Source organism: Corvus kubaryi, unplaced genomic scaffold (genome assembly GCF_017639235.1).
Source record: "Corvus kubaryi isolate FWS band 111438036 unplaced genomic scaffold, C.kubaryi_AGA036_p1.0 37398, whole genome shotgun sequence".
NCBI lineage: Eukaryota > Metazoa > Chordata > Aves > Passeriformes > Corvidae > Corvus > Corvus kubaryi.
In genome coordinates, this window is record NW_024581137.1 from 16,906,759 (window position 1) to 16,932,542 (window position 25,784).

Below are 25,784 nucleotides of genomic sequence, written 5' to 3' on the forward strand. Positions count from 1 at the left end.
CTCACAGCAGATAAACAGTAATGAGTATTTTGGACCAAACCACTACAGAAAGGAAACAACACATTCAGGAGCACAGACAAAAACATTTTCTTCTCCCAAATGAGAAATGAAAATAGATGCCATCATGAATGTAAAAAACCCCTGAAGACAAAACCCAGTACCAAGGAGTATGAAACACAGCAACTCCTGCCCAGTGACAGGACAAAGAGCTGCATACAGAGGAATAGGAGCTGAATTTCAGTTCAGTGAAAAAATACTACTTGGCACTATGAGGGAACATTTCTTAGCAAGTTAAAGTGTGTGTTTTTAGGACAGAAACAGTCTCTCTCATGATCATGTAGCATCTCTGATGCTACAACTAGAGTTCTCCCAGTATGTGGAACAAACTTTAAATCCCTGTGAAACAAAGGAGTCTCATACTTCTCATTCATTCACGCCATGGAAAGTCAGAATTCCTCCATACCTACTTGCTTTAGGTGGAGAATGCACCTAAGAACAGTATCCCTGTTTATAGATACAGAAACTAAGCAGAAGTGAAGGGATTTGCCCAAGGCAAAGGCTACAGCTGACATTACTGATGTCACTGGGTACTTACACCTCACTAGAGATTTTCCTGTTAATCCACAAAAAACCAGAAGAAATGGACCCCACAAGGAAAACCACAAAGTCAGTTTTGCAGAAGGTGACTTATTTGTTTCACATGATCACAGCTGACACACGACTTCAGCAAAACACACCAACTTCATGCTCCCAGACCACCATCAGTTAGCAGACCAGCAGATTCCCTTCAAAATGGCTACAAGGTCACAAGAACAAACTCCATCAGGAACTCATCCCATTGATTTTTCTTCTCTGGAACTGCTCACTCAAAAACACTGACCAGGCAGTTAAAACTTGAAGAAACATGAGCTACTTCAGACCAAAGTGGGAAGGAGATTGCAAAGATGGGGAGTTTTCATGGAGAACACACTGTTCCCCTCCTACAAAAACATTTGGTTTTGGGAGCTCTACAGCACTACAGGAAGGATGACATACTTCCCTCAGAGATCCTCAGGGCAGAGCCTGTGCAGCCACAGCCCTGCCACTGCTTCAGGAACAGGCTGTGAAAGCACCAGCCCATGAGATATCCCTGAAATAGCAGCAGCGTGGGGGATACTCAGTGGGAGAAGCAAGAACAGAGCAGCCATAGCACAGGTTTGCTCCTCTTCCCAGGGGAACAGTCATTTCTTACTGGGTCACACCTGCAGAGCCTGAGAAATCCTAGTTTTTAGTTCCAGAAAAAAAACCCCATTATTTTGGCTTAGTTGTATTACTCTGCTGTGGGGGCCCTGTGGCAGAAATCTTAAATGTGCAAAGTAGGCAAACTACTTAATTATGGCAGCAGCAGATTTTTGCAAACAAAATTCCAGCAAGTACCACATACAGTTCCATCTACCAAAACTGAGTATCACAGCAGCCAAAAATAAACTGTCTCAAGGTCATAGGAGCAAACACTGTAGATTTCGGTCCTATTACTGTCAGAAAACAAGGAAACATTAGGACAACTACCTTTTTGTGAAGTGCAAGGAAAAACAAATCAGATATTCACTACAAACACAAGTCCTGGTGTATCAAGTATCAAGTTTAATTGATCTGTTACTGTTAGTTTATTTAACTAGAAGATCCACTCATACAATGCTGCAGTTCAGAATCCAGGGGAGTGATACATAATCCAATGTAAATTAGAAAATAAATATGCTTCATAAGTCACTGATCAGCAATCTGTTGCCTAATAAATATTTTTTACCTGGTTTTTGAAAATATTTTAGCTGGGATCTATTTAGAGAACTAGCAAACAGGAGTATATAATGCATACTCTATAAATATTTATGTTCAACTACCTCTTAGATCACATAATGAAAATACATTGTTGTTCCCTATGAAATCTATAACATACTTAAATTAATTTGCTGTGGACAAGCAGAAGCTGATAAGCAAATCTTTGAAATAATACAGGATTGATTAGCTATTGTAATAAAGGAAGGAAAGGGGCAATAACCATAAAGGGACAGTACACTGTGAACTAAATAATAGTTTGTTGGGGTTTTTTTTTCCCCTTTAGAAAGTTGCAGCTGAAAATTCTAGTTAGCTTCTGGATGCTACCTCACAGGATCTGTTTTCAATCACTCAAAGCACAGGGAGTCTGGCAGATTTCATCCAGACCTGGCATAAGCTGGAGTGCTTTATTTGGTGTTACCTTCATAAGCAATTGCATATGAGAAACAAAGAGAGCAGGAGAAAAAAAGGTTCTTTACAGTGTCAGGCAAAGATTATTTACCAAGTTTCATTTAAGCAGGTGCCACCTACTCGGTAGATGGTGGAGGGTGCACTCTGAGCGCCACACGACCACAAACCCTGGCTCCGCCCCGCATGTGACCGCCTTAGTCATCCTCATTCCTCCGTGTTTACTCCTTCAGGGACTCCGCCGCCAGCTTCATTTGCTGCCAGAGGAGAGAACAGCGGAGAGAGACGCTGAGTACAGCGGCAGCAGAAGGAATTACACAAACCAGCCAGAGCCCAAAGCAGGACACTGAGTAATAAAACCACACCAAAAAAAGAGCTTGAGCATTTAAAAACAAAAAACGCAAGTCTATCATGCCTGATTTTTACAAAATACACGGTTTTAACAGAGGCTTTACTTTTGTCCACCAAAACACTCATCAAATGGCAATGCAATCTGTATGTTAATTACTTAATTAGTTTTGTGATGAATAATGCCTTACATGAAAGTCATTTAGCCTTTTAAATATTTAGGCTTTTAAGCTGATCTCAAAAGGTCAGTGAACTACTGACAAACTGCTGTCCCCACTTCCCACTGCAACAATCTGTTAACTGTTATCCAGTGTTTCTCTTTTTGTTGTTGTTGAATTGAATAAAAACATGCTGTGATATAAGAAGGAGGTATCAGACTGCTATGGTGATATGTGTTATTTCCAATCCTGCTGATAACCACTGTTTTCATTATCTTAGGATGTCACCAGAGAGATCTCCACGTGAAACCAGGATAACAGTCCCAGGTGTGGAAAGTATCTGCTGAATAACAGAAAACAGAGCCACTCTGTGAAGCTTCTTGTTAAAGAGGATGTTTCGTAACACAGAACTTACAGAGGCAACAAGAGTTTAAATTGTGCCCAAGGCATCTCTCATACATCACCTGGGGGTTATCAGCCAAGGGGCTGGAAACATCTGGATGGCTGGAACCACCCTGATAAACCAAGAAATAGTCAGAGCGACTTAACACCCTGAAGAAAAAAGACGGGGACAACAGTCACAGAAAGGAGACGAGAGGGAGACCAGCCCAAAGGACAGGGTGAGGAGCAGGGGCAAGGAGATCCACAGCACTGCTGGAACTCACTGCTCATGCCCAGCATCACTGCCTCCTTGGAGGCAATTCAGCAGGCAAGGAAAGGAAAAGCCTGGACATGAAAAAATTTGAGTGATCATATGAAAAAACAATTTAAGCAGCTTTCAACTCCTAAGCAGCTGTGAGGGTTCCGTATCATTCCCCCAGTGGAGGATGGACAAGTGCTACTGAGCTGAAGTTCTTTCTTTTACATTTGTATTTGATTTCATAGAAATGGCCCATGACATATCAGCTATTAGAAAGAGAAGTATCTAATAATGCTACAACAAAACTGGAAAAGATGAAACTGCAAATAAAGTGGGCACTATCATTCAGTTTCTATCCCACAGCATGGGATACAAGGATGTCATATGCTTTAACACAGCACCTTCAACCTTTTCTTCGCTGCTAGTCTGTGCCTGAACCATTCCGAAACAGTATTCTGCATGATAAAAACACACCTACTACAACTTTTCCTTATCATTTTTATCTGTATTTCCATGCCATCTATAAGTGAAGTAAATTTAGTCTGTGATACAAATATTTATATGCTTCTCCATAGCAACAGTGTAAGGAAAAAAGCCATTGCTAAAGGCTGGAATACAGATTCCTCTTCTACATCCTGATTCACTTATTTAAATAAATGTCTGAATAAAACTACGGCATCTTTAATTAAAGTGACTTTTCCTCCCATTGCAAAAACATAGAAAATACACAGAAGACAGCAACTTCATTCAGTTCCTGACTCATCAAATTCAAACCTAATTCTCTTATTTTAGAATGATTTTCTTAAATTCTGAGTGGTGGTGTAATTATATGGGGATTGATGAGGAATGCAGAAAACTGGAAAGGTATTTTTATTCTCTGATCTCTGCAGGGCTTGCCAGAGTCTGGAAAAAACCCAAGCACATGACTGCTAATGATAACTAAATGTAATCTGTCCAAAATCTCTGTACAAGTTGGACCACTCTCATTTATTTTTGAAGGCCCTCCTAATTTTAACTGAGCTAATCTTAAACTAGGATTCTCTTGTGCTGGCAATCTTATGCTATCATATTTAAAATACGTGATATGAACAAACAAATATCCCAGCTTCTTGAGCAGGCCAGTGAATAGAAAAACCTCTTAAAATAGCTTCACATGCTGCCATGGCACACAAGGCCTGGGCAAAACCAGTCCAAATGCAGTCACTCACATATTTCAGGAAATGAATCATATGCCACCTGAGAACCTCAAGAGCTGCATATTTCATTTCTTCTTTATAGTTTCTAATAACAAAATGTATTTAGCAGTACCTGGCAGCAGCAAGCTCCCCAAGACCTATCACTTGGGCAAGCAACATGTGGTGGCACCTTTAAACAGAGAAATTCTTTGCCAAGTTCAGGCTGAAGAATGTTTAAATTTCCTTTTTCTTTTACTGTGAAAGGAAATGTTCCATTTTAATGGGAAAATATTTCTCTAAGACAACATATGGGAAAGGGAGTGTATTTTTGAATTTTTATTGCTGAGAAAGGGAACTGACAAGGTACTTTCTAAGATCACTTTCCCCCTGACAGCCCCAACAGGTTCACTGACAAACCTTTGGGGCTGAGTTAACCACTCTTCCATCAAAAAGACATTTATTTGTAAGCTTTAAGGAATATTTTAAAAATATAGAAAAGAGGTATTAAAAACATCTCGATCTACTTGTCAAGCCTACAAGATACATAATGACAAACAACGCTCATTTGAGGGGTATGAAAAGCCTCTGCGAACTAATCAGAGGCACAGCTCAGAAATGAGTTGGGTCAAGAAGCCATTTATTATCAGCTGAGAGTTACCAGTGAAAGGTTTATACTTAATGCTCTGTTTTATGCAGCACCCTTAGCAACAGCAGCCTATGCATGCAACACGAGTGAAATGTGTTTAAACTAGTATTAATTTTAGTGGCGCTACAGGGTTGTTTATTCTAAAATTCTACTATTAGGAAATGCTCTTAATGTTTATCTGCTGTAATTCAATAAATTTGCTATTTCCATTTTATTAAGTTTAAATTTCTTTGTAAAGCACATGTAATATAATTAGACAGTATTTCCAGGAGAAATAGCAAACCAATTACTTAGATTTCCCTACATTTCAACATTAAATTTTCTGAAAGAACTTTATTAAAATGATACTTTCACACCACAAATAGAGCTGCATGCCAAGCATGGAAATCAGGCTACTCCTTTGTGGGCTCACTCATGAGAAACACCAACTTTAGTGTACAAGTTATGGCTGTGGTAGCTCTCCAGTTAGAGGGTCTGTGGAAGTCTAAACATGTGATTTAGTGCTGCCAACACCACCAAAATACAAAATTAAATAGCTACAAACATGAAATAACAGAAATATACAGCAGCACCAGGGCTTGGTTCAAGTCACAGCCTCACTGGCAATGCAGGATACTTCCACATGGCACGAGGAGGACCATGGCCCACCCTGTTTTCCAAGCCCTTTGCCCAGGGCTGAGGAGCTGCTTTGCCCCTCACTCTGCACAGCAGGGCTGCTTCGGGCTGAGTCCCAGCACGTGGCTTCTTTCTGCCCCTGGGCTGAGAGGCAGGAGCTGCCTCTCACACCCCCACCTTGCCAATCCATCTGTGACCTTCTTTCTGCACCAGAGGAGGTCAGAGATAACCCAGCACTGCTGCTGTGCTGGTTTCACACACACTCATAACCTAATCAAACACTCTCACCTTTCCTTTATGGTTTCTGTGGGACAGCCAACATTTAACACGCACTAACAGTCTTTGCCGGTTTAATGTTGATTTACTGCCCTTGCTGAGCTCTGTGTCAAATGCTTATAACACTGTTATTTTCCAGTTATGCTCAGTCTTGGTAAGCCAGCCTCTAACTAGTCTTAATTTCACCACTGTGTGTGTTAATGCCAACTGACAATTCAACCACGACCTGTGGAAAACAATTCTAAAAATAGAAAGCATATAAAAGTGAAAACCAAAGAAACCAGGATCTAATGATTCACTGGTTTGGTGCTTTTCCATAGGTATACTCACCATACACATAGGTTTGTACATATATAGAACAGACATGTAAACAGCCTATATTAAATATAAGAAGACATGAAGGCAGATGTTTTTTATCAGCAATTCCATCTTCTGGTTTTCCAGTATACACCATGTAGAACAGCTCATGAGCACTTACAAAGAGCAGTGGTACATGGTATCTTTCCCACTTTCTTACATTAATAATTATATGAAAACATGGTAGATATATATTAAATTCTTCTTTTGTAATGGTGTCCAATCACAACAAAAGTAGTTTCTTGGCTCTTGAGCTGTCTCAAGAACTGTATCAGCTTAATCTGAAAGTACCAACCAGTTACAGAAGAGGCAAATTAACACCCACTTCAAAACTCAGTAAGCCTCTTCCACATGTAGTATTTTATTCTGTGTAAAGGTTTAAAAGCTTATTTAATGGAAATTTGTTCTCACTGATTATAATGGTGTAAAGTTATGGTAACTTTGTATCTAGAATCACAAACCTTCCCTCAAGGGTTTTGTCTATGGCATGGAACGCTCTACAGGGAACGGCGCTCAAGGACTCTGGGCTTGGGGTTACTTTTAAGCTGCATTTCTGACTCTGACCAGTTTTCCAGCAACCTGTTAGGTTCCTTAGCTGGAGATGGTAACTGATGCTTCTTGACAGCAGTAATAACCAGTCCCTATACTAGTACACTCCCGTTTATAAATCCCAGGACCACACAGCCACAATGTAACACTGAATGCTTATTTTCATTTAAGTCATCCTGCACAACCCTTCAGTCTTCTTGAAAGCTGATGATTTCCAGAATACAGTTTCTCCCCTACTTCAATAGCATGGTAAAAGACTTGTAGGAACAATTTCACAACTTCCTTGTTTCCCAGAGCCAAGACCAATGGCCCTGTGATGCTGCAATCCAGTGGAAACAACTCCCTACAAAGGCAAGCCATACATGAGCATTGAACAGTCAATAGGAAGTAAGAAGAATTTTAAACTGAAGATAACAAAAAACCAAATTCAGAATTATCACTCTCACAAGGACTGTAAGCAATTACAGTAATTTAACTTCTTGAGGAATATTTACTCCTTACTTCTAGGCTGCACCTGAAAGATTACATCTAGGTTTGGGCCCTCCAGTGTAAGGAGGATACTGATGAACTCTGCCAAGTCTAACTATGGAATCCAAGGTGGGCAGGGAGGTGATGCACATGCCCGAGACACCTGCCAATATCTACAAGGACGTAAGCAAGAAGATGGGATCAGGGTCTTGGCCAGGGTGCACAGCCAGGAAACAAGATATGAAGTGGTCATTAAAAAATAAGCCAAAAAGGCCTCAACAGAAAGCATTTCACTACAAGGATAACTAAGCACTGCAGCAGGGGCCCAGGGAGGTTTTGGAGTCTCTGTCCTCAAAAGACTCAAGAGGAAAACCACCCCCAAAAAGCGCTGGGGTCTAAATTTGGTGCCAATCCTATCCGGAGCAGGAAGTAGGACTACTGACCTTCTGAGGTCCCTCCCAGGTTGAGAGATTTTTATAGTTGTTTCTACAGGAATTGTGACAGGAAGTTTGCCTGGACTCCACAGACCCAGAGTGGGAATCTGCTACAAGAAATAGAAAGTAACAGGAAAGAGCAAAGAAATGATTCTCTTCTTTCCTTTCTTGTATGCCTAATTCAAGATAGAATACCAAGTACAAAGTCAGTGTTAATGAAACAATAGGTTTGCAAAATTAGTAAGTGCAGAGTCAGGAAAACTTGCAGAATCACGTAATTTGTGCCTTGGAGTATTGTGCCTGATTAATAGTGCTGTGAGGAACAGCAGACAAAGCAACCCCATTTGTAGTACATTTTTTTCCTAAGATTTTTTTTCTGATCTACTTCAGATTGTCTCTGATTTAAATTGCAAAGTATTAATTAATACTCATTACAATATTCTTACAGTATTAGTCACCCCTTGCTGAACCTTATCTTAGTTCAGTAGACAGTACAAAAATGAAGAATAGTGGAAGTCAGACTAATAGTATTTTCTTTAGAAGTATATAGCTCATGCATTCTGTCCCTCAAAATATTACATTATTTTTGTCTTTGTGTAGCTCATATTTTATAGCTTTTTTTCCACCATAACTGTCCATGTAGTTGCCAAGTGACAGATAAATACACGACGTTAAACAACACATCCGAATGCCTGATGAGGAGCGTGTGCCGAAACCTCCCTCGCAGGATGCCAGTCCAGCCCAAGGGATGCTCTCCCCTTTAGCTCATGCAATTACCTCTCACCCAATCAGCAGCTGGTCAACAGATTTTGGAGTCAGAAACTCTTGACTGGCTATGAAAGCAATGATGCAAAAATGTGCAATGTGACATGACCTTGGTGACATCTCCAAGTGCAGTCCCACACACACTTCTGTAATTTTGTGCCGTGGCTCAAACAGACATCACTATAGTTTAAGGGTGCAGCTGGTCCCTAGGTCAAAAGCACATCAACAATGCTTTACTGGTTTCAGGGCGAGCTATGATACCATTTATTTTCTCAGGGGTTTTGGAGGATGGTAATTACCTGCTTGCAATTACTAGTTACAATCAAGTGAAAATGCGTAAACCAAACTATTCTGCCTCTCTGAAGTTTAACAAGCTTATTCACTAAGCAGGGTGCCCCTGAGCGGGCACACAGCCTTTGGAAGAGAAATACCCACCACTCTGAGAGTTTAACTAGCCTTCTGGACACAAATAATATATAATATATGGATATGGCTGACACTGAAGCTTAACTGCAGACATAGCTGTGTTAGCTTTATACCAACTGTAATCTCCTTCCCTGGAGATACTCAAGAGCCATCTGGACACAGTCCTAAGCAGCATGCTCTGGGGGTCCCTGCTTGAGCAGGGAGGTTGGACTAGCTGATCTCCAGAGGTTTCTTCCAACCTGACCGGTTCTGTGGTTCTGTGACAGCAGTAACAGCCTGGCTAACAATCAGTCTGCTCAGTGTGCATTAATTTACCACTTAAGCTCACATGCCTTGCACTCACTCTGCCTCATGATTGAGGAGGCACAGCTGAAAGCAGTCAAGCAGCCTCTGCAGCAACACCAGCAGTGGTGGCGAAGGGCTTGAAGGCGGTCGGTGGCACTGCAGAGGGAAAGTGACAGTCCTTCCTCCCCACACTGCTTGAGTGGCCAAGCGCTTGGGTGGTGGAAAAAATACACAGCTCACTGCAGCTTCTGCAGATGTTCCAGAGTAACAAACAAAGCTATGTGAGCTCTGTGCTTCCATTTTTTTCCAGCTTAAGGCCAGAAGGAACCTGCTGGGTTACAGACACCAGCCTCCCTCGAGTGCATAAACCCACGTCACAGAGGTTTAGCCAGCAGAGACCACGCAGCATCGGTTCCAGTATTGCACAGGCCAAAACCCACACAGTTTTTGCCGACATTCTTTAGCAAATCTATTATACAAAAGGCAAGAGACTAGTTTAAAATATTTAATGCCACAAAATGAGCAGAGGAAAAACTCAAAGAGCATGAATGTGTCTCCTCGTAATCATGCAACAGCAGGGAACAGACTGTGAAAAACAGACAATCTCTCAAAATCAATTATGCCCAATCCTCAGAAGTCAAAAAAAATATATTCCACTAGTTTCTGGACAGAAATTTGGCCATCCCTGGAACCCAGGCACACAGACCCCAACACCTAAGCACTATGGAAGTCCTGCCCACCCTCCGCTCTGCCAGTGGACACAAAGGCATGCCTAAGCCCCAGCCCAAGACCAGCTGGTCTCAGTTTTACCCTGGGCTCACATTTCTCTCCAAATTTGCTAATTTGTGAAGTCATATAGAGCCCAACTTGGTTTCATATAAAACAAGTAACAAGATAAAAAGTTTACTCCTCTATGCAGGAAATGCACTGGGTAATCTAGATCAGACTCCAGATATGAAACCAAGAACCCAACTTCAAGCACTATTTTTGGAAATTACCATCTGTGACATAAATCTGACATAAACAAGCAGACAAATATGCAGGGGGCATGGCTGTTCTCTGTCCTGCTACCACACTGCAGCCACAATGCTGCAAGTACAAATTTCCCATTTCTTTGTGGCAGGCAAGAAACTTCAGCCTCACAATACATCAGAAAACACCAGAGAAATCAAATGTCTGAAAAATATAAGTAGAAAATATTATAGTGTATCTGAAGTAAAAGCTACATTTGAGAACTCAGAGTTCAACACTGGGCAGACACATAGGAAAGCAACCACTGCTGTGAAGGGAGTTCTTCCTAGGAGGGAATTTGCCTCTTTATCTGTTGTACCAGCATGAAAAGTAAGTTTAATTTGAAAGTAACTGTTACCACAGTATAAAAAAAGTATTTTAATGCAGTAAAGTAGGAAAAATTAGTCAATGTTTAGATTATTTGGTGAAGAACTAGTCTCAATTCTACTCAAGAGTTTATTAGGCAAGGAGTCCAAGGCCAGCAACAAAGGGACCTGCCAGGCCATCTTATTTGTTTTCCTCCCCTGTAGAGGCTCTCCTGACCCAGGCACGTGTTACTGCAATATAATTTCGAGTAGTATTTTCATTCTTGCTTTTCTCTTCAAAGACAAGATTTCTTCTACTTCCTGTGAGGGCTCTGCTATTGCCTATTTACAGCCTAGTGAAAAATAATCAACACAGAGCTGCTAAACAGCTTCTAATTACAGTTATTTTATAAATATTCTGAAGCTATCAACTCTATGAATTTTAAAGTGCATCAAATATCTCTTCAAATACTTCCAAAATGGCGCTGGTGTCACTGACAGAATTTCTTCCTTCACCAAAGACACCTGTGACACAGCAAATTCCCTTCTGCCAAGTTCCCAGCTCCTTGGGAAGACTATGCACCCACGGGAAGAGATAAATTGTTTTCCCTTAAACACTGGGCCAAACATAAGTATCACTATATTACAGGCTATTGATTTGTTCTGAAATCTATATTTAAGCTGATATATGTCTGATCAGATAAGTCAGTTACTCAAATTAGTTATGGTGGATGTATGGTTTGATCTGGCTCAGGAAGTTCTTGAACTAAGCATAGGCAGGAGACAGGGAGATACATGTTATTCCTGCTTTTCACTCTATCCTAGACATCTGTGTATTGCCACTTTGGAGGCTTTGGTACCAGTATGCAAATATACACGTACACAAAGAACACAGCTTATTAAACATGCCATTTTCATTGAAGAGGCACAACTGGACACAAAGCATTACTCTCATTGTACTACAAAAGACTGTCTAATAAGCAGGTAGGAGAGTAAAAGGTTGGTTTGGTAGTTTATAACTGCATTTCTTCAAAATGAGCAAAGTTGTAACAGCTGACATAGTCCTAAATTATAGTTATGGCAGTATTTATGAATTTATAATCTTTATAAATTGCTCTGCTAAGCCTGTTGCAATTTTAAACAATGTAGCAAAAAGGGTAAAGGTCTGGTTTCCAAGAAGGCAATGGCAAAGTTCTCATTTATTTCAGTGAAACCAGACTTTCTATGTTTCCTGTGTTACGAGTGAACAAAATGCTTTTTCCCTTTTTCCAACACATTAGTGGGAAGAAAACCTCTTTGCTGTAGGCTGCTCACCACCTTTGTTTTGAAGTGATGTAGTGCTCCTCCTCCACAGCCCCCTGTTCAGAGCTACCCGCACTGTATCAGAGACAATCACAAAATTCTGTGCCTTTTTGTCTCCAATACCATCAGCAACTTCTTTGCAAAGCTTTATGAAATTCTTTTGCAATAAAGAGCAAATTAAAGCTGTGTAAGACCTACTATTTCCAGTCTCAAGAGAGATGGTATTTTAAGCAGCTCTGTAATATGAAGACAAACAACGACCTGTAGTTATGTTGAGTATTAGTGTTTACTCTGTTTCTGAAATCTGCTTTAGTGCCTTTGAACACCCTATGCTATGTAACTGAGAAACTACAGAAAAAGTATTTTGGGATGAGGTTTAAATTGAAAAAAATGGATGAATTATTTCTGACTATTTAATTTTATTATTTTCATGCCTTGCCAACCCTATAATCCCAGTTTCTTTCTGTTAATTTAAATTTTGTGCAATACAATACATAAAGGCAGAGTACATGTATTATATAAAACACATCTACATTTGTAAGAATTTCTTTTAATAACATTGTGGTTTTTAGGTTTAGAACTTCATGTTAAAATTGTTACACTCTAAACAAAACTTGAACAATTACAAAAATGGTCATGCATATTGCAATTATTCTTTTACTTCGTCAACATGAACCTTGTGTCTATGCAGGCTTTCCATGCACAGAGCAAGTCCATTTTCATATGCCTTGGTAACACTTCTCCTTATTTCTTCTGCTCTTTGATTTCCTTCAAGTATTTTTGCTTTATTAAAGCATTTTACTCCTTTCCTTATTTATTCCTTGCTGATTCCCCACTCTCTGTTCTACTGTCCTAGTTGTACCCTCTCCCTTATATTTTCACTTTCAATTCCTTCAAAATGAGAAGTCTTTCCCTTTTGCCTCTAAATTCACAGGTGGGCAAGGGTCAGATTTGCTGGCACAAAAACTGCCGAGAAGAGTGGCCCTGGAGGTTGGCAGCTTCCCAGTGGGGAGAGAGCCACACTCCTCCTCCCACTCCCATCATCCTGCACTGCCTTTCAGGAGCAGTGGGAACCAAAGGAAGGACAACGTACCGCTAGCATAGCCCCGCTTTGGGGCTCTGCTCTGAGGGGCTGGATAAAGCTGGGCAATAAATTGAAGCCTAGAAATAAATGTGTGGAACAGATATATGCAGCTCCAGTCCAGCTGCTGTTCTAGACTGACCTCCTTCTTTTGCTTCAATGGAAATTAGAGCTAATGGTGCCAGCTTCAGCACGCACTGAGGGATTAACTATTGTGATTCATGTTAAATTGCCACACTAATTTAATTCTATCAGACCTCAAGGCTTGGCTTTGGAATGTTGTTATACACTGCAAAGTGCTTTTACTGGATACCCTGGGTTACCAGTACCATCACACTCCTATTCCTCAACTTTAATCTATCACAACAAATGTATTCTCTAGCATGCAACCACAAACATCTAAAGTAATTTCTCTTCAACATATTAGCTGCAGCACATCAAAACTCTCTGATTGCTATAGAAACACTGTACAACATCACCATTTGTGACAAAATATGTTGTCTTGTAAATTTTATAGTAAGACCTTTATAAAATGGGTTGTTACATCTGTCAAACCAACCATATTTTAACAAACATGCCAGTAAGTGCTGTGAAAACACTCTAAATAAATGCTGAAAACATCATATGATTTTGCATCAGTAAAGTGAGTCAATATTATCCAGTGAGTCACCTAACTAATTCACCACAAATTTATGTAATGGTATAAGATGGAAGGTGAACACACATTTCCACAGAACCTTCAGGGCAAATCAAATATACAAGCTAGGGCAGCACAAATAATTGCAAAATATTAACAAGCTGCAGAAACCCATTTTCTGCACTTTGCACTTGATAATATGTCAGTGCTCACATGCTCCCGCTTCCTTCTTAACACTGGAAACAATCAGAAAGTAAAGGCACACCATTATAGGACCAACACACACCATTGTAGGACCAACAGAACTCCAAGAACCGTGGACGTTAGTGCCATCCTTTTCTAAAATAATAACATTTCACAACCACAGCAAAAGATTTCTTCAATAAACTAAAGCAAGTATCTCTTACATATTAAAATGAGAGCACATAATTTCCACTACTAATAGAAAATTACAATAATATTAGTGGTGTAAAGAAATACAGCAAAGGCTGTGGTTTACAAAAGAGCCAGTGTAAGACTGCGTCTACCAAGGACCTGATTAGCACCCACACACCCAGATTCTCATTCTCTCTCTCTCTCTCTGTACCTGTATACTGCATCTATTTATCTATCTAAAAAATAAAGAAAATGCATTCATAAAGAAGACCTTAACAATGTTTGTATTTGAAGGGGCATTATCCACAATATTAATGGGAGGCTGTTAGGTTTTGGTTTCCATGTGTTGGTTTTTGTTACCCTGAAAATTCTCCTCTCAATGCCTTCCTCATTTGTAACTGAAATATTGCTACCAGAATGTTACAGTGAATTCGCACTTCAGTTTAGCAATGGAGTTTTTCAGCAGGTACTATATACTAAAAACTAATTAGCATTGAGCACTAATTTAAAATACGTATTATATATGTTACTCTATATTACTTGCTATGAATCTCATATAAATAACCTTCAAGTAATTGTATTAGAATTTTGCCATCTTATTAACTTTTCATCAAAGAAACATATCCTATTGAAATTGCCATCTGCTGAACTTGCTTCTTGACTTTGTTTCATCTTTCTGTGACATGGGAATAATCACCAATACTATCGGGAAAAAAATACATAAATAACACCTTAAATAAGTTTTCTCTCTTCTGAAATCTGCAGGGGTTTGACTAAAAAGAAGAAAAGAGGTTTTTGTCCTGTGTTAGTGAATGGCTGAATCTCCTTTCATGATTTCTGCTGATCAGTGAAAAAACAGAGAAGAAAATACAGCTCAGAATCACTCAGATCCATATAAATGCTCTTGTATTAGATGCTTACGCAACAAACCGGAAGATTCACAGCGGCATTAAAAATAATCTCGTTTGTGAAGCAGATATGAAAATTCTTCCTATTGATGAGATAAGCTTAAAACTAATTGATACAGCAAGTAAGCAACTGCTCCCATTAATTGTTGCTCTACAGTTTTAATTGTTAACTACACTTTCACATACTTCTCACAGAAACAACAGGACAGACCACCCCCAGAGAAGAAGTAACTGGATAAACCAATTAATGGTTTGGTCTAGTAATTTCAACTTCACCATGTTAAAAACAGGTAAGGGAAGCTCTGGGTGTGTCCCACCTGCAGAATAAAGGTGTCTTCTTGCCACATATGAGTCTAATTTAGCCACTTAGGAGTTTCTCAACCTAGCACACCAGTTACATTCTCGGTTTACTCAACAGCACTTCCACCAACCCAAAACCATCTGTCTTTCATTTCATTAAGAATTTACCTCACTTCTGGTTACCCAATGTTAGCTAGAATGTATTAACAGACCTTTCCATCTCCCCAAAAGAGGAAAAAGAGACTGACTAATTTGATAGCATTTCTCAAGTCAGAAACAGGAAGGACCAAGAGTCACAAGAACCGTATCTATTTAGCAGACTTACTACTCTTTTATATATAAAAGTAGTCTTACCTTTTGAAAAATGCCACCAGCCCAAGAAGACATTGATAACAACCCCCACCCCCTTTCACAGAAACAGACCTCCTTATTCATTCTGTTTCAAACTATTCAAACACAGAACTTCTCTTCAAAAAATATCCAGCAATCCCTGCTGTGTTTTGGGCAGTCCTGCTCTTCCAACAGCGTGTAAAATTGTCCTTAAACATCTAAGGCTGTGTTGCTGCCCAAACGTTTTCAAGTCTTCTTTTTTCTTCCTAGATAACCAAAAGCAATGCACGAGGCAGAATTGTACAAAGCTCTTGAAACTTGCATGGGCAATCAGATGGTGATGTGTACCTGTAGCACCGACACTCAAAAAACCTCTGGGGCAGGAACTTAACACTTGTGCATTTCTACAGAGAGCTAAGGCAACAGAAGTCCTAATGTGTTTAAGCCCTGTAAGTGCTACAACTAAATAAACACAGCAGAATAAAGAGTTACCTAACACACAGTTCTTTTGTCTCAGAGTCTGACCTGAATATTAAAAACCTGGGTTTTGTGACCCATTCTGGCAGATGTACCATATCGTCCATGAGGATTACCAAAATAGTTACAAAAGCTTTTAAAATCCTTCAACTTTTTCCTGTTTCTTTCCTATCAAAAGCTACAGAGGCACCATGCCTGCACAGGTCTGCTAAATAATCAAAATAGTTTCTCTGCATTGAAATTTAAACTTTTAACATGTCTTTGAAGGAACTCTAGTTGGTCACATCCCTTAAAATTTGATCAACCAATCTGGACAACATTAGAACAATATTGCTCAAAATGGAAGGAACCTCAAAGGTCACCTAGTTCCAATTCCCCTGCTATGGGCAGGGACACCTTTCACTACACCAGCTTGCTCAGGGACCCCATCCAACCTGGCCTTTACTTCCAGGGATGGGGCATCCACAATTTCTCTGGGCAACCTGTTCCAGTGCCTCACCATCCTCACAGTAAAGAACTTCTCCCTAATATCTAAGCTAAACCTATTCTCTTTCAGTTTGAAACTATTACCTCTTGTCCTATCACTACATGCCCATGTGAACAGTCTCTCTCCATCTTTCCTGCAGGCTCCCTTCAGGTACTGGAAGGCCACAATTAGGTCATCCAGAGCCTTATTTTTTTCAGGATGAAAACAGCGCTTGCTCTAGTATCAAAAACTGGTTTTCATCTTTGAAAAGAAAAGTCTTTGCTTTATCATGTTGAGCACCTTCGTTGCTTTTTCCTGGGGTTTTAGAGTTGTTGGCTGTACCCTTCCTTTTTTTTCTTCCTCCTAAAAAGAGATAATTACTCTCCTCACCTCTCCATCCTTTCTGCTCAACTGCCCCATTAATTCATTCCAGAATTTTATCTGGGAGACGGTCCTTTCTGGCTCATATTTTTGTTTTGTAATAAGCCAATACCCTACCAAACATTCTGTGTCTGACAAGGTAACAATTTCTGGCCCAACAAGACATGTTTTGAGTGTTCCCTCCTCCGCTCTGAGGGAACAAGGAGAGGTCACAGAACAGCAGCAGACTCCTGAATTGAGATGTGCATTGCTGCAGTATATATTGCTCTGGGACAGCTTTGCTCTGAGATAACAAGGTAGATAGTACAGGCTATGGCTCATTTCTCTACATGCATTCCACATTCTTCTGACTTTTGTAATTTATTCCACATGAAATAAAAATTGAGACAGTAGAGAAAAAAAACCCCTGGAATATGAATGATACTATTATCATCTGAGGAAACAGATAAAAAGAAAAAAAAAAATTCTCCTAAGCAAAGAAGGTAATCAGACAAAAAAATCATAGATTGGCTATGCAGCCCTAACAAAGACTCAAAAACTAAAGCACTCTCAAAATAATAGAACAAGAAGTCAGCAAAGCCTCTAAATGAGGAAGAAAAACCAACCAACCAATCCAAAACCAAACAGAGCAACTAAACTAATTAACTTCAGATTCTCCAAATGCTTCTCAGAAAAGCAAATCTTTCTGTTTTCAATCTATTTCAGAGGATACATGGCCATAAGTAGTGCACACTGCTCCTATTATTGGGCGAATAACCTAGCAAACTACAGAGGCACAATTGCTCTGAAATGCTAGCTGAAGTTTTACTTGTTGTCAAAAGAAAAGAAATGAAAAAGAAACAAAAAGAGTATTACAGTACCTTAACTTATAAAATGTTCTATTTGATTCTAGTTATGCTTTTCCATTTAATTTTCATTTATTTGGCTAAAACTTTAAAATACAATAAAGCTTTTAAAAGTATCTGTCTGAATTCAGTTCTTTTGGCAGATATTTTCCTCCTGGCTTCTCTAATCCGTTTTATATGAGCTGGCATCTTAGTATGCAGAGCCTAACAGTACCATTGAAACCTCCTGACAGCCTGCTTCTCAGAAGCAAAAAAGACATTATCTCCCAAAAAAACCTGCTCTAAACAGTGTTCTCTTTTGCACATGAACTACCTGTCACCCCATGCCCTGTTACTTGTTATTCTTAGAGCTGCACATTAAAGAGAACCAATCCTGAGAGCACATACAGGAAAACTTACTCTTTTGGTTAAGCACAGCTATTTATGTAATGGTGTGCTGCTTTCCATGTACATAAATGAATTTGGTTTTTATGAAAATTCCCTCTGAATATTGGAGACTTCAGTCTCTTAATAAAGAAACACAGAGCAGCAACATAATACTGCTTCTGTAACAGAGCAATACTGAGACTGATACACATGCAATGATGTATATATGCTTGTCTATACAAAGCTGCCGTACGTGCCCCACAATTTCAGAAAGTTCTTAGCAGAATGTTATACTGAGCTGACAAAAATGTAGAATGTCAGTCACCTCAGTTTAATACTTCTTTCAGGAAGGGAAGGTTAAAGGAACTCCACTGCTGTCTGCTTGCTAAATTACCCCCAAACACATTTTAGTACTTTATAATCTGTTACATACAACATTCAATATTCTACTCTCTGTACGAATAATAAAAAATGCTATTTTCAGCTTGTCAAAAGAAATATTTGAGTTTTTACAGCATAGTGTGTAATGAATTAATTACACACTAGGCAATTAAAATCTAAAATACTCACCAAGCTAACTTAAAAGGATGCTGAATACTAATTAAAGACTGACATGCTCTTTGACCCTAACCAGCTTTCTTTGAAAACAAAACCTCTTGAATTTCTCAAATGTCAAGCCTTGCTGCTTTTCCATAGAAGTGTATGAGACTTCAAACGCAGCAGAAATCCTGTCTTTATGATGCTCTGCAGAACAATGGAAAAACAGGCAATGCTTGTATGTTGACTGTTGCAGTCATTCCGGTTAAAAACCCCCTACATCCTTCATGAACACATCAGGCCTTACTTGCTCCACTTAGTGTGCTCCCTGTTTTGCTTGCATATTGAAAACCCCCTCTTATTACTGTGACTAACCTTTTTATATTAATTTTTCTCTGTTTAATCACTTCACAATTCAACCATTTCATAGTTCAGCTGTTGTTTCAATGGGATGGTCTCTAACAGCTTTGCTGGCAGTCTGAACTACACGTAGGCTCTAGCCAGAATGGCATTTTCCACAATCTTGTGCTAGAAATAAATTTGATTTAAGGAGAAAATGCAATGGTAATGAATCAATTTCCAGTGCTTTATGATGTATAATCCTACTCAAGAGTTTCTCAATTCTCTAAATATCTGCCTTCCCCTGAGGTTTTGTGCACACACCAAATCTCCTGTCCCAGAAAGACTAACCACATGCCATCCACACCCAGCTTCCTGCTGTGGGTGCATACTCATAACAAAGTGCAGAATGAATACTTTATTGCTTATCCAGTACCTGAAGAGTTTATGTATGCTATGTCCCCTCATGCTAAACTAAAAAGGACTTGGAAGTAGGTAAATGGTAGATTTGCATATCAACAAAACACTTCTGACAACTCCAGTTATTAATGGGTAGCTTCCCTTCTTCCCTTCAATCCCTGTCCACATGATCATTCACACTGTCACTGATTCAAAGCAGTATCCTCCCACATATTCACAGTTGATTAGGAATTAGATTTGAGAGTCTTTCAGCTGCACAGCTGACACAGGACCGCCAAGAACAGCTTTGCTTCTGGATGTCTCTGGAAGGGCAGAATTTGGTAACAGGGTAGCAAACAAAGGGGTTACTTTTCAGATGACAGGACCACAGAATTTCCTGTGAGCTCAGCACTAAATCAAACACTGATAGGTGTATCTGGGTAAGTAAATGCAGGCAAGTATCTCATTGCAAACTCTGATGACTTGTTACCCTGTTGGTCTCCTTAGTGATAGGCTTATATCGAGTATAATTATCTTGAGTAACCAAAACACCAAAGTTAAATAAAAAAAAAAAATCTGAAGCTGAAATGTTCAAAGCACATGGTCATCCAAATTGTAACAGGCATCTGGACAAGCAAGTAACATAATCACATACCTTGAACTGACAGCATGCATTACTACAGAATAATTATTAAATAGTAACTCTAAAATTCAAGCAAGTCTCTGAATTTCAGTGGTGGCCAACAGCTGTTTCCTAAAATTTGCAGTTTTCACAGTGACAGTAGGTCTCTAAAATCACCTGAATCAGATATCTAAGGGGCCAGGGCCATGGAGCAAGGGACCACAAAGTAACTTTGCCGCCACCAGCCAATTTCAACAGAAGTCATAACTTTGCAGAGGTCTCAAGGATGCCAAGTGTCTCTTCACTTTATGAAAATCAGTAGCTGTGTATGAAGGGAAATCCAAACCAACAGCCTATCACTGAAAACAGAACTGTAGCTCAGAGTAGCTGCCACTTCTTTAATGAGGACATGTGCACAGCTGCCTATAGGCTCAGGAAAGACAGGACATAAATCCTGAGGGAATCAGGCTTCATTAGCTCTGCTGCCTATAAGCAGATTGCAATGGGAGAACATGCAAATAGAAGAGTTTATTGTATAAGAAATCAGTCCAATCTCCTTCATGGTATCTGTCCCTGTACAGTCTTGATTTTCATTCCCTTCCCTGTTTACAACCTGCATTTATCAGAGTTCTGCCATTTTCACTAGTCTCTCAGCATACAGGTACCCAATTCTTTTATTTCTTTTTTATTCTTATCTAAAATAGACTGTAAGACTCTATGTTCAAAACACCTTTTTGCCCTTTTTTGTCTCTAAATGAAAGTTATCATTCTATTTGAGAGAGCAAGCAGGTAAAAAGAAATTTTACAACATTTTTAAAGAATAAAATTAACGCAAGCATATGACAGAAGGAAACTGTCAACCGCAACAAAAATCAGCGTAACTACAACTTACTGCTTTGATAAACTTGGAAACACTCATAGTTTATAGAAATGTAGCTCTCCAAGGAGCCAGGAGAATAATATCTGCCATGGCAACCAAACACAGAGTCTTCTGGCACTTTCTGAATGAGCATTTAGGAGAAGATTAATTCAACACTCTGCATGATGAAAGGGCTCTTGAGATCCATAACTGTCTCCCACAAATTACCCTTATTGTACAACTGGATGTTTAGAACAGATTGCACATTATCTATATTGAACTAGAGCTTTCACAGCAAATTTATACGAAACAGATTAAGCCTACATGATGTGTCACACTATTTTTCACCCACTTATTTCAGGGCATTTACAAAAATGGGCATTTTATTAAATGGATCATTGCAGTTTTGCAGGATTTATTTTTAAGCTTGTTTATATTTAGAAGTACTGTAAAGCCTTTTTGCTATGAAACTTTGGAATTTCTGAAACACATAAAAGCATAAAAAGATACTACAGAATTGACAGTAGAGTATGTAAACAGACAGCAGAAAGACTGCCATGTAAGCGAGCATTTATAGCCATTGCCATGCATTTCATGCTATTTTGAATTTATAGTAAATTCAAGTGATAACATACCTCAATAAATAATTATGTCTTCTTATTTATATACACCAAACAATATTTTTCAGCAAATGCAGCACCTGAAGAGCACCAGACAGTTCAATGAAAGCAAGTATTTTATAGAATGCGTTTTAGAAGAGTGTGTTAAACCTCTAGCTGCTTCATCAGAATCTAAATTACTATGGAATCTTGCCTCCCAGGACAAAAGTGATTTGGTATTTTGTTTACTGATTTCCTTATATTGCATCCAATCATACTGTACAACATAAATAACAGAAGAAACTTGGAATAAAACGAGATCTAGAGCGCAAGCACATTTAGAAATGACTGCGGGATAGAAGAGCCAGTCAGCTACTCTTAGGAAAGAGGAAATGTTGTGTCTCTTCTGAGGCTACTGGAAACTCCTCTCTGCAGCGCAGCAACGCTCAAGACAAAGTATTTCCCCGCTGGATTAAGTGAAGATCTTTCCAGTTGTTTGCAGCTATGAGTAACACCTCAATTGCACAAACTGTTCTGGAGGATGCACACCCAAAAAGTAGTCTTAGCCAGTCTGATGAAAGCTGAGGTTGAAGATTATAAATAGCTTTGACTTAGTTTTGTATTTGGCAACGGCAATGAACGAAAGGTGAACTTATCAAAAAATTTCTAAATGCCACACATAATTTGTGGTGATAGACAGTGGAAATTAGACACTTAATCCACCAGCATTTCTGAAAATCCCACTTTGGCTTTGATTACATTATCATACATTATTTCTGAAAAATCCCTATCTTCTTTACAACTAGGAATACATTAGGCAGGCAACAAGAAAAAACAAAAAAGTAGTGAGTGTAATCACAATTTTGAAGATCCAAGACTTATTTAGAGCTACCATTTATTTGCAAATCAGGCAACTCTGAATCTACACCACTTAAGTATAGATTGTACTCTGCACTGTGGGCTGTGGAACTGCGTATCCTGAATAATAAACACCATGTAAATCAGGGAACAGCATTTAGGTTCTAAGCAGAGAAAAAAAGGTATTTACCTTGCCATTAAACAGTGAATAAAAATAAATTTAGGTAAAACAACCTCACTCACTGAACATCATGTAAGTTAGACTGAGGTACAAATATTGGGTGGAATAAAAATCCAGAGCACAAGGAGCAAAGCTGCGGTTTGGCAAGTTCCCTTCAATTTACTGCTTCTCACTTCAGTCCCATTTTACAATTATTATATCATTAACAAACCATCAGTCCTCACTTTGGTGCTGATAATTAATGCTGTTATAAGTTTTAGAAGGTCTTTAAAAACATTAGGCATTTTAAGCATTCAAACATCACCAAAAAAAAAATCCCTCTGGGCTTGAGAGTGAGAGGCTCCCACACCTAATGGAGTTGGGCTGATTATTCCAGATAAAGACTTTCATGTTTCTTGACTCTTTTACAAAGCAATGAAGTGAAACAGATTTGTACATTTCACCACTTCAACTCTACAGAAAAGCTACACAGGTTTTAATACCTGTATTTTAGAAAACAACTGAGGCTTTGCAAACCATTATAATGATACCTCTCCCAGAAGTATATCTGTTGATTAACAAACCTCCAAAACAAATCTTTCCTGTATAAAGAGAATTAAATATGTTACAATTTAAAGTCAATGTATTTCCAAGGAATTAGAAATGGTAATTTGAAAATTGTCCCAAAGGATCTGCAGAAGTACTTACATGATCAAGTAAATTGCTTCTCCCCAATACTACTGCTTCAAGATCATTATTTTCCAAAGCTACTCTTCACAAACAAGCTAGACAAATCTACAAAATGTGGTAAGAATTTGAATCTGCAATTCACAAAAGAAAATACGTAACCAGAGAGCAAAAAAATCATTCACAGATATGAAACCTATCCCAAAAACCAAATTCCTCTGTCTCCACGTCAGCTGAATCTGAGACTTTATACCTGCACTCTTCCTTCCCTCTCATCCATAAAAAACCTCAACAACCACAAATGCCACTATTTAAATTATCTTTCTGATCTGTGCCTTTAACTTTATCACCATTCTCTTCAGCCTACTGTTCCTTCACATGAAACGAATTCTCCTCACTTTTGGAAGTTTTGTAATCTATTCTGCATCCACTTGCTCCATTCTGACACAGAGAACTAACTCTTCTCATGACTTTGCCAAAGAAATAATTCCTTGCTACCATGCTTCTTCCTCAAAATCATGGTTCTTTCATGCTGCCACACAAGTATAGAAAAGCTCTCCGTGAGCATTCATAGAAAGTATCCTGAAAAAATCACTTTTAATGTATAAAGAACAATTCATAAAACTCTGATCAGGTCATTTATCGTGAACATGTTTTCCAGGGGGGGCTAAGAGCTCTTCATTAGATCTGATTAGATCTGCCAAAATATCTGATTGGTTTTTATTACCATGTCCTCCAGAACCTATTTTTGCTATAGTTCTAATATTGTAGTTTAATGTAATAGAAAGTATTATCTAATCTTAGCTATAGATGTCACTAGTTGTCTCCTATAATAGTAACAGTGAGAAACTGAAAATGCAGCACGACCTGTAACATATTTAGAGTATAGTATTGGGAAGGGAATATATTTTGTAGGAGTGAGTTCTTTTCATGACTGAGTAAAGGCATAATGAGAGCGGTACTTCACATTATGAAAGTTTTATAGTTCCAGATATTCTGAATGAATGTAAAATTTAAATTTAGTAAGATGTGTTCTGAAGACAACCTTGTCACTTAAACACCTTTTGAGTCCTTAGGAACAGGGCTGATTGTTGCCTTGGAAACAAAGACTGCTCTAGTGTTTTCATTTCAAGGGATTCAGTCAATTTGAAGTCAAATTTCCAATTGCTAATTTTATAGACAGTGCAGGTGCAAAAGTTTTTAAGATTAGAACAGAAACTGTTTGCAATGCTGTTCCCTGACAACAGTGTTTATTTATTTATTTATTTATTTTGCACTGCCCTTGGCAAATGATGGTATTCTTGCATAACACTCTGCAGGAAACTCAATTGTATACTGTCCCTCTGCATAAGAGGGTGATTATGATAATGGAAGAAACAAACCTGAAAGTAAAAATGCAAAGACCTTCAGGCATAAGCAAACAAACGTGTCATTTTGGTCCTAGTGTTCTTTAAACTGATGTAAGATATTTATAAAAAAATGAACAGGATAACAAGCAAAACACCACCCAATGCTCTACTTCTACGCATACATTCTTTTTTCTGTGTATTTATGTTCAGACAAAGTATTTGTAAAAATGAGGACTAACATTTAAAAAGACATTCCATTCATCATTTCAGTGAAGCCACTTTGTTTAAATAAAGCACAAAAAAGGACAGGAAGAGACACTGCCAAGCAGGACCTTTGATAGGGGATGACACTCTCATTTTCTGAAGCTCAAATTCAGTCTTATATTAATGGGCCCCATTATTCACCCTCAAGTTAATCATGACATACCTAATTCTGTCTCTTCCTTGGTCAAAATATAAACACTTCCATTTTCAAACAGGATTAAATTATGGACCAAGTTCTTAGCTGGTATCTACCCGTGAAAATATCCACACTTTACCCTGAGGGAGACTTGCTCCACGTACAGATAGCAGAGAGGGGTAGGTTCCTTCACAGATTGCTCATAACTCAAAGTTGGATTCCTGTTCTGAGGAACCTCTTTCTCGGCCTTTCTTCAAGGAATGGGGGAGACTGGCATATCTAAAGCAAGTTTTCCCAGTATGTCTATACAATATTCAGTGTAGGTATTTTAATAGCCTAGCTATAATTGCAAAAGTTCTACAGTACTACACAAATACCTACAATTAGCTATAGAGTTTTATGCTGTTAAAAATATTTTTTCTGCCTCACATGCACAGGGCTCGTTAACTTCTATTATCTCACATTGTCAGAAAGTTACAAAGCACATCCCCAGAGCATTCATTCATCAATCCAGTTTGCAGAAACTATTGTTTCCATTCAGCATAAAAGAATCACTCACTTGCCCATCTTAAATCTGCATTCTCCATTCCGGCTGGTGAAATTCAACCAGACTCCTCTTCTTTATACCAGGATTTAATACCTGTAAGAATTTCTCATGACTAGCCTTGCCTTTCTAATCAAACTGAAGAACCCCTATCTTAAAAGACTGATGAAAATGGAAGTTACTTTACAAGAGAAGTAATAGTTAATACAAAAAATTTTATTTCCACATAAGCATAAGCAGGATAGGGGCCATAAGAACCACGTATACCCAGAGGGGGAAAAA

At 38.8% G+C, this 25,784-nt stretch overlaps 1 protein-coding gene across 3 annotated transcripts in view; it reads right to left on the minus strand.

Moving 5' to 3' along the window:
• Positions 1–1,603: 1,603 nt before the first annotated feature.
• Positions 1,604–25,784, minus strand: part of ANO10 (anoctamin 10) — a 122,092-nt gene continuing 97,911 nt past the window's right edge. The window contains exons 14-15 of one of the 3 annotated variants that reach the window (XM_042043725.1): positions 7,899–7,996; positions 1,604–2,480 (exon numbers count right to left, since the gene is read on the minus strand). In XM_042043725.1, coding sequence (XP_041899659.1) covers positions 2,474–2,480; positions 7,899–7,996 — 105 coding nt within the window. In that variant the 3' untranslated portion in view covers positions 1,604–2,473. Of the gene's footprint in view, positions 2,481–7,898; positions 8,000–25,784 lie in introns of all 3 variants that reach the window. The other 2 variants (XM_042043724.1, XM_042043726.1) reach the window with 2 other exon arrangements.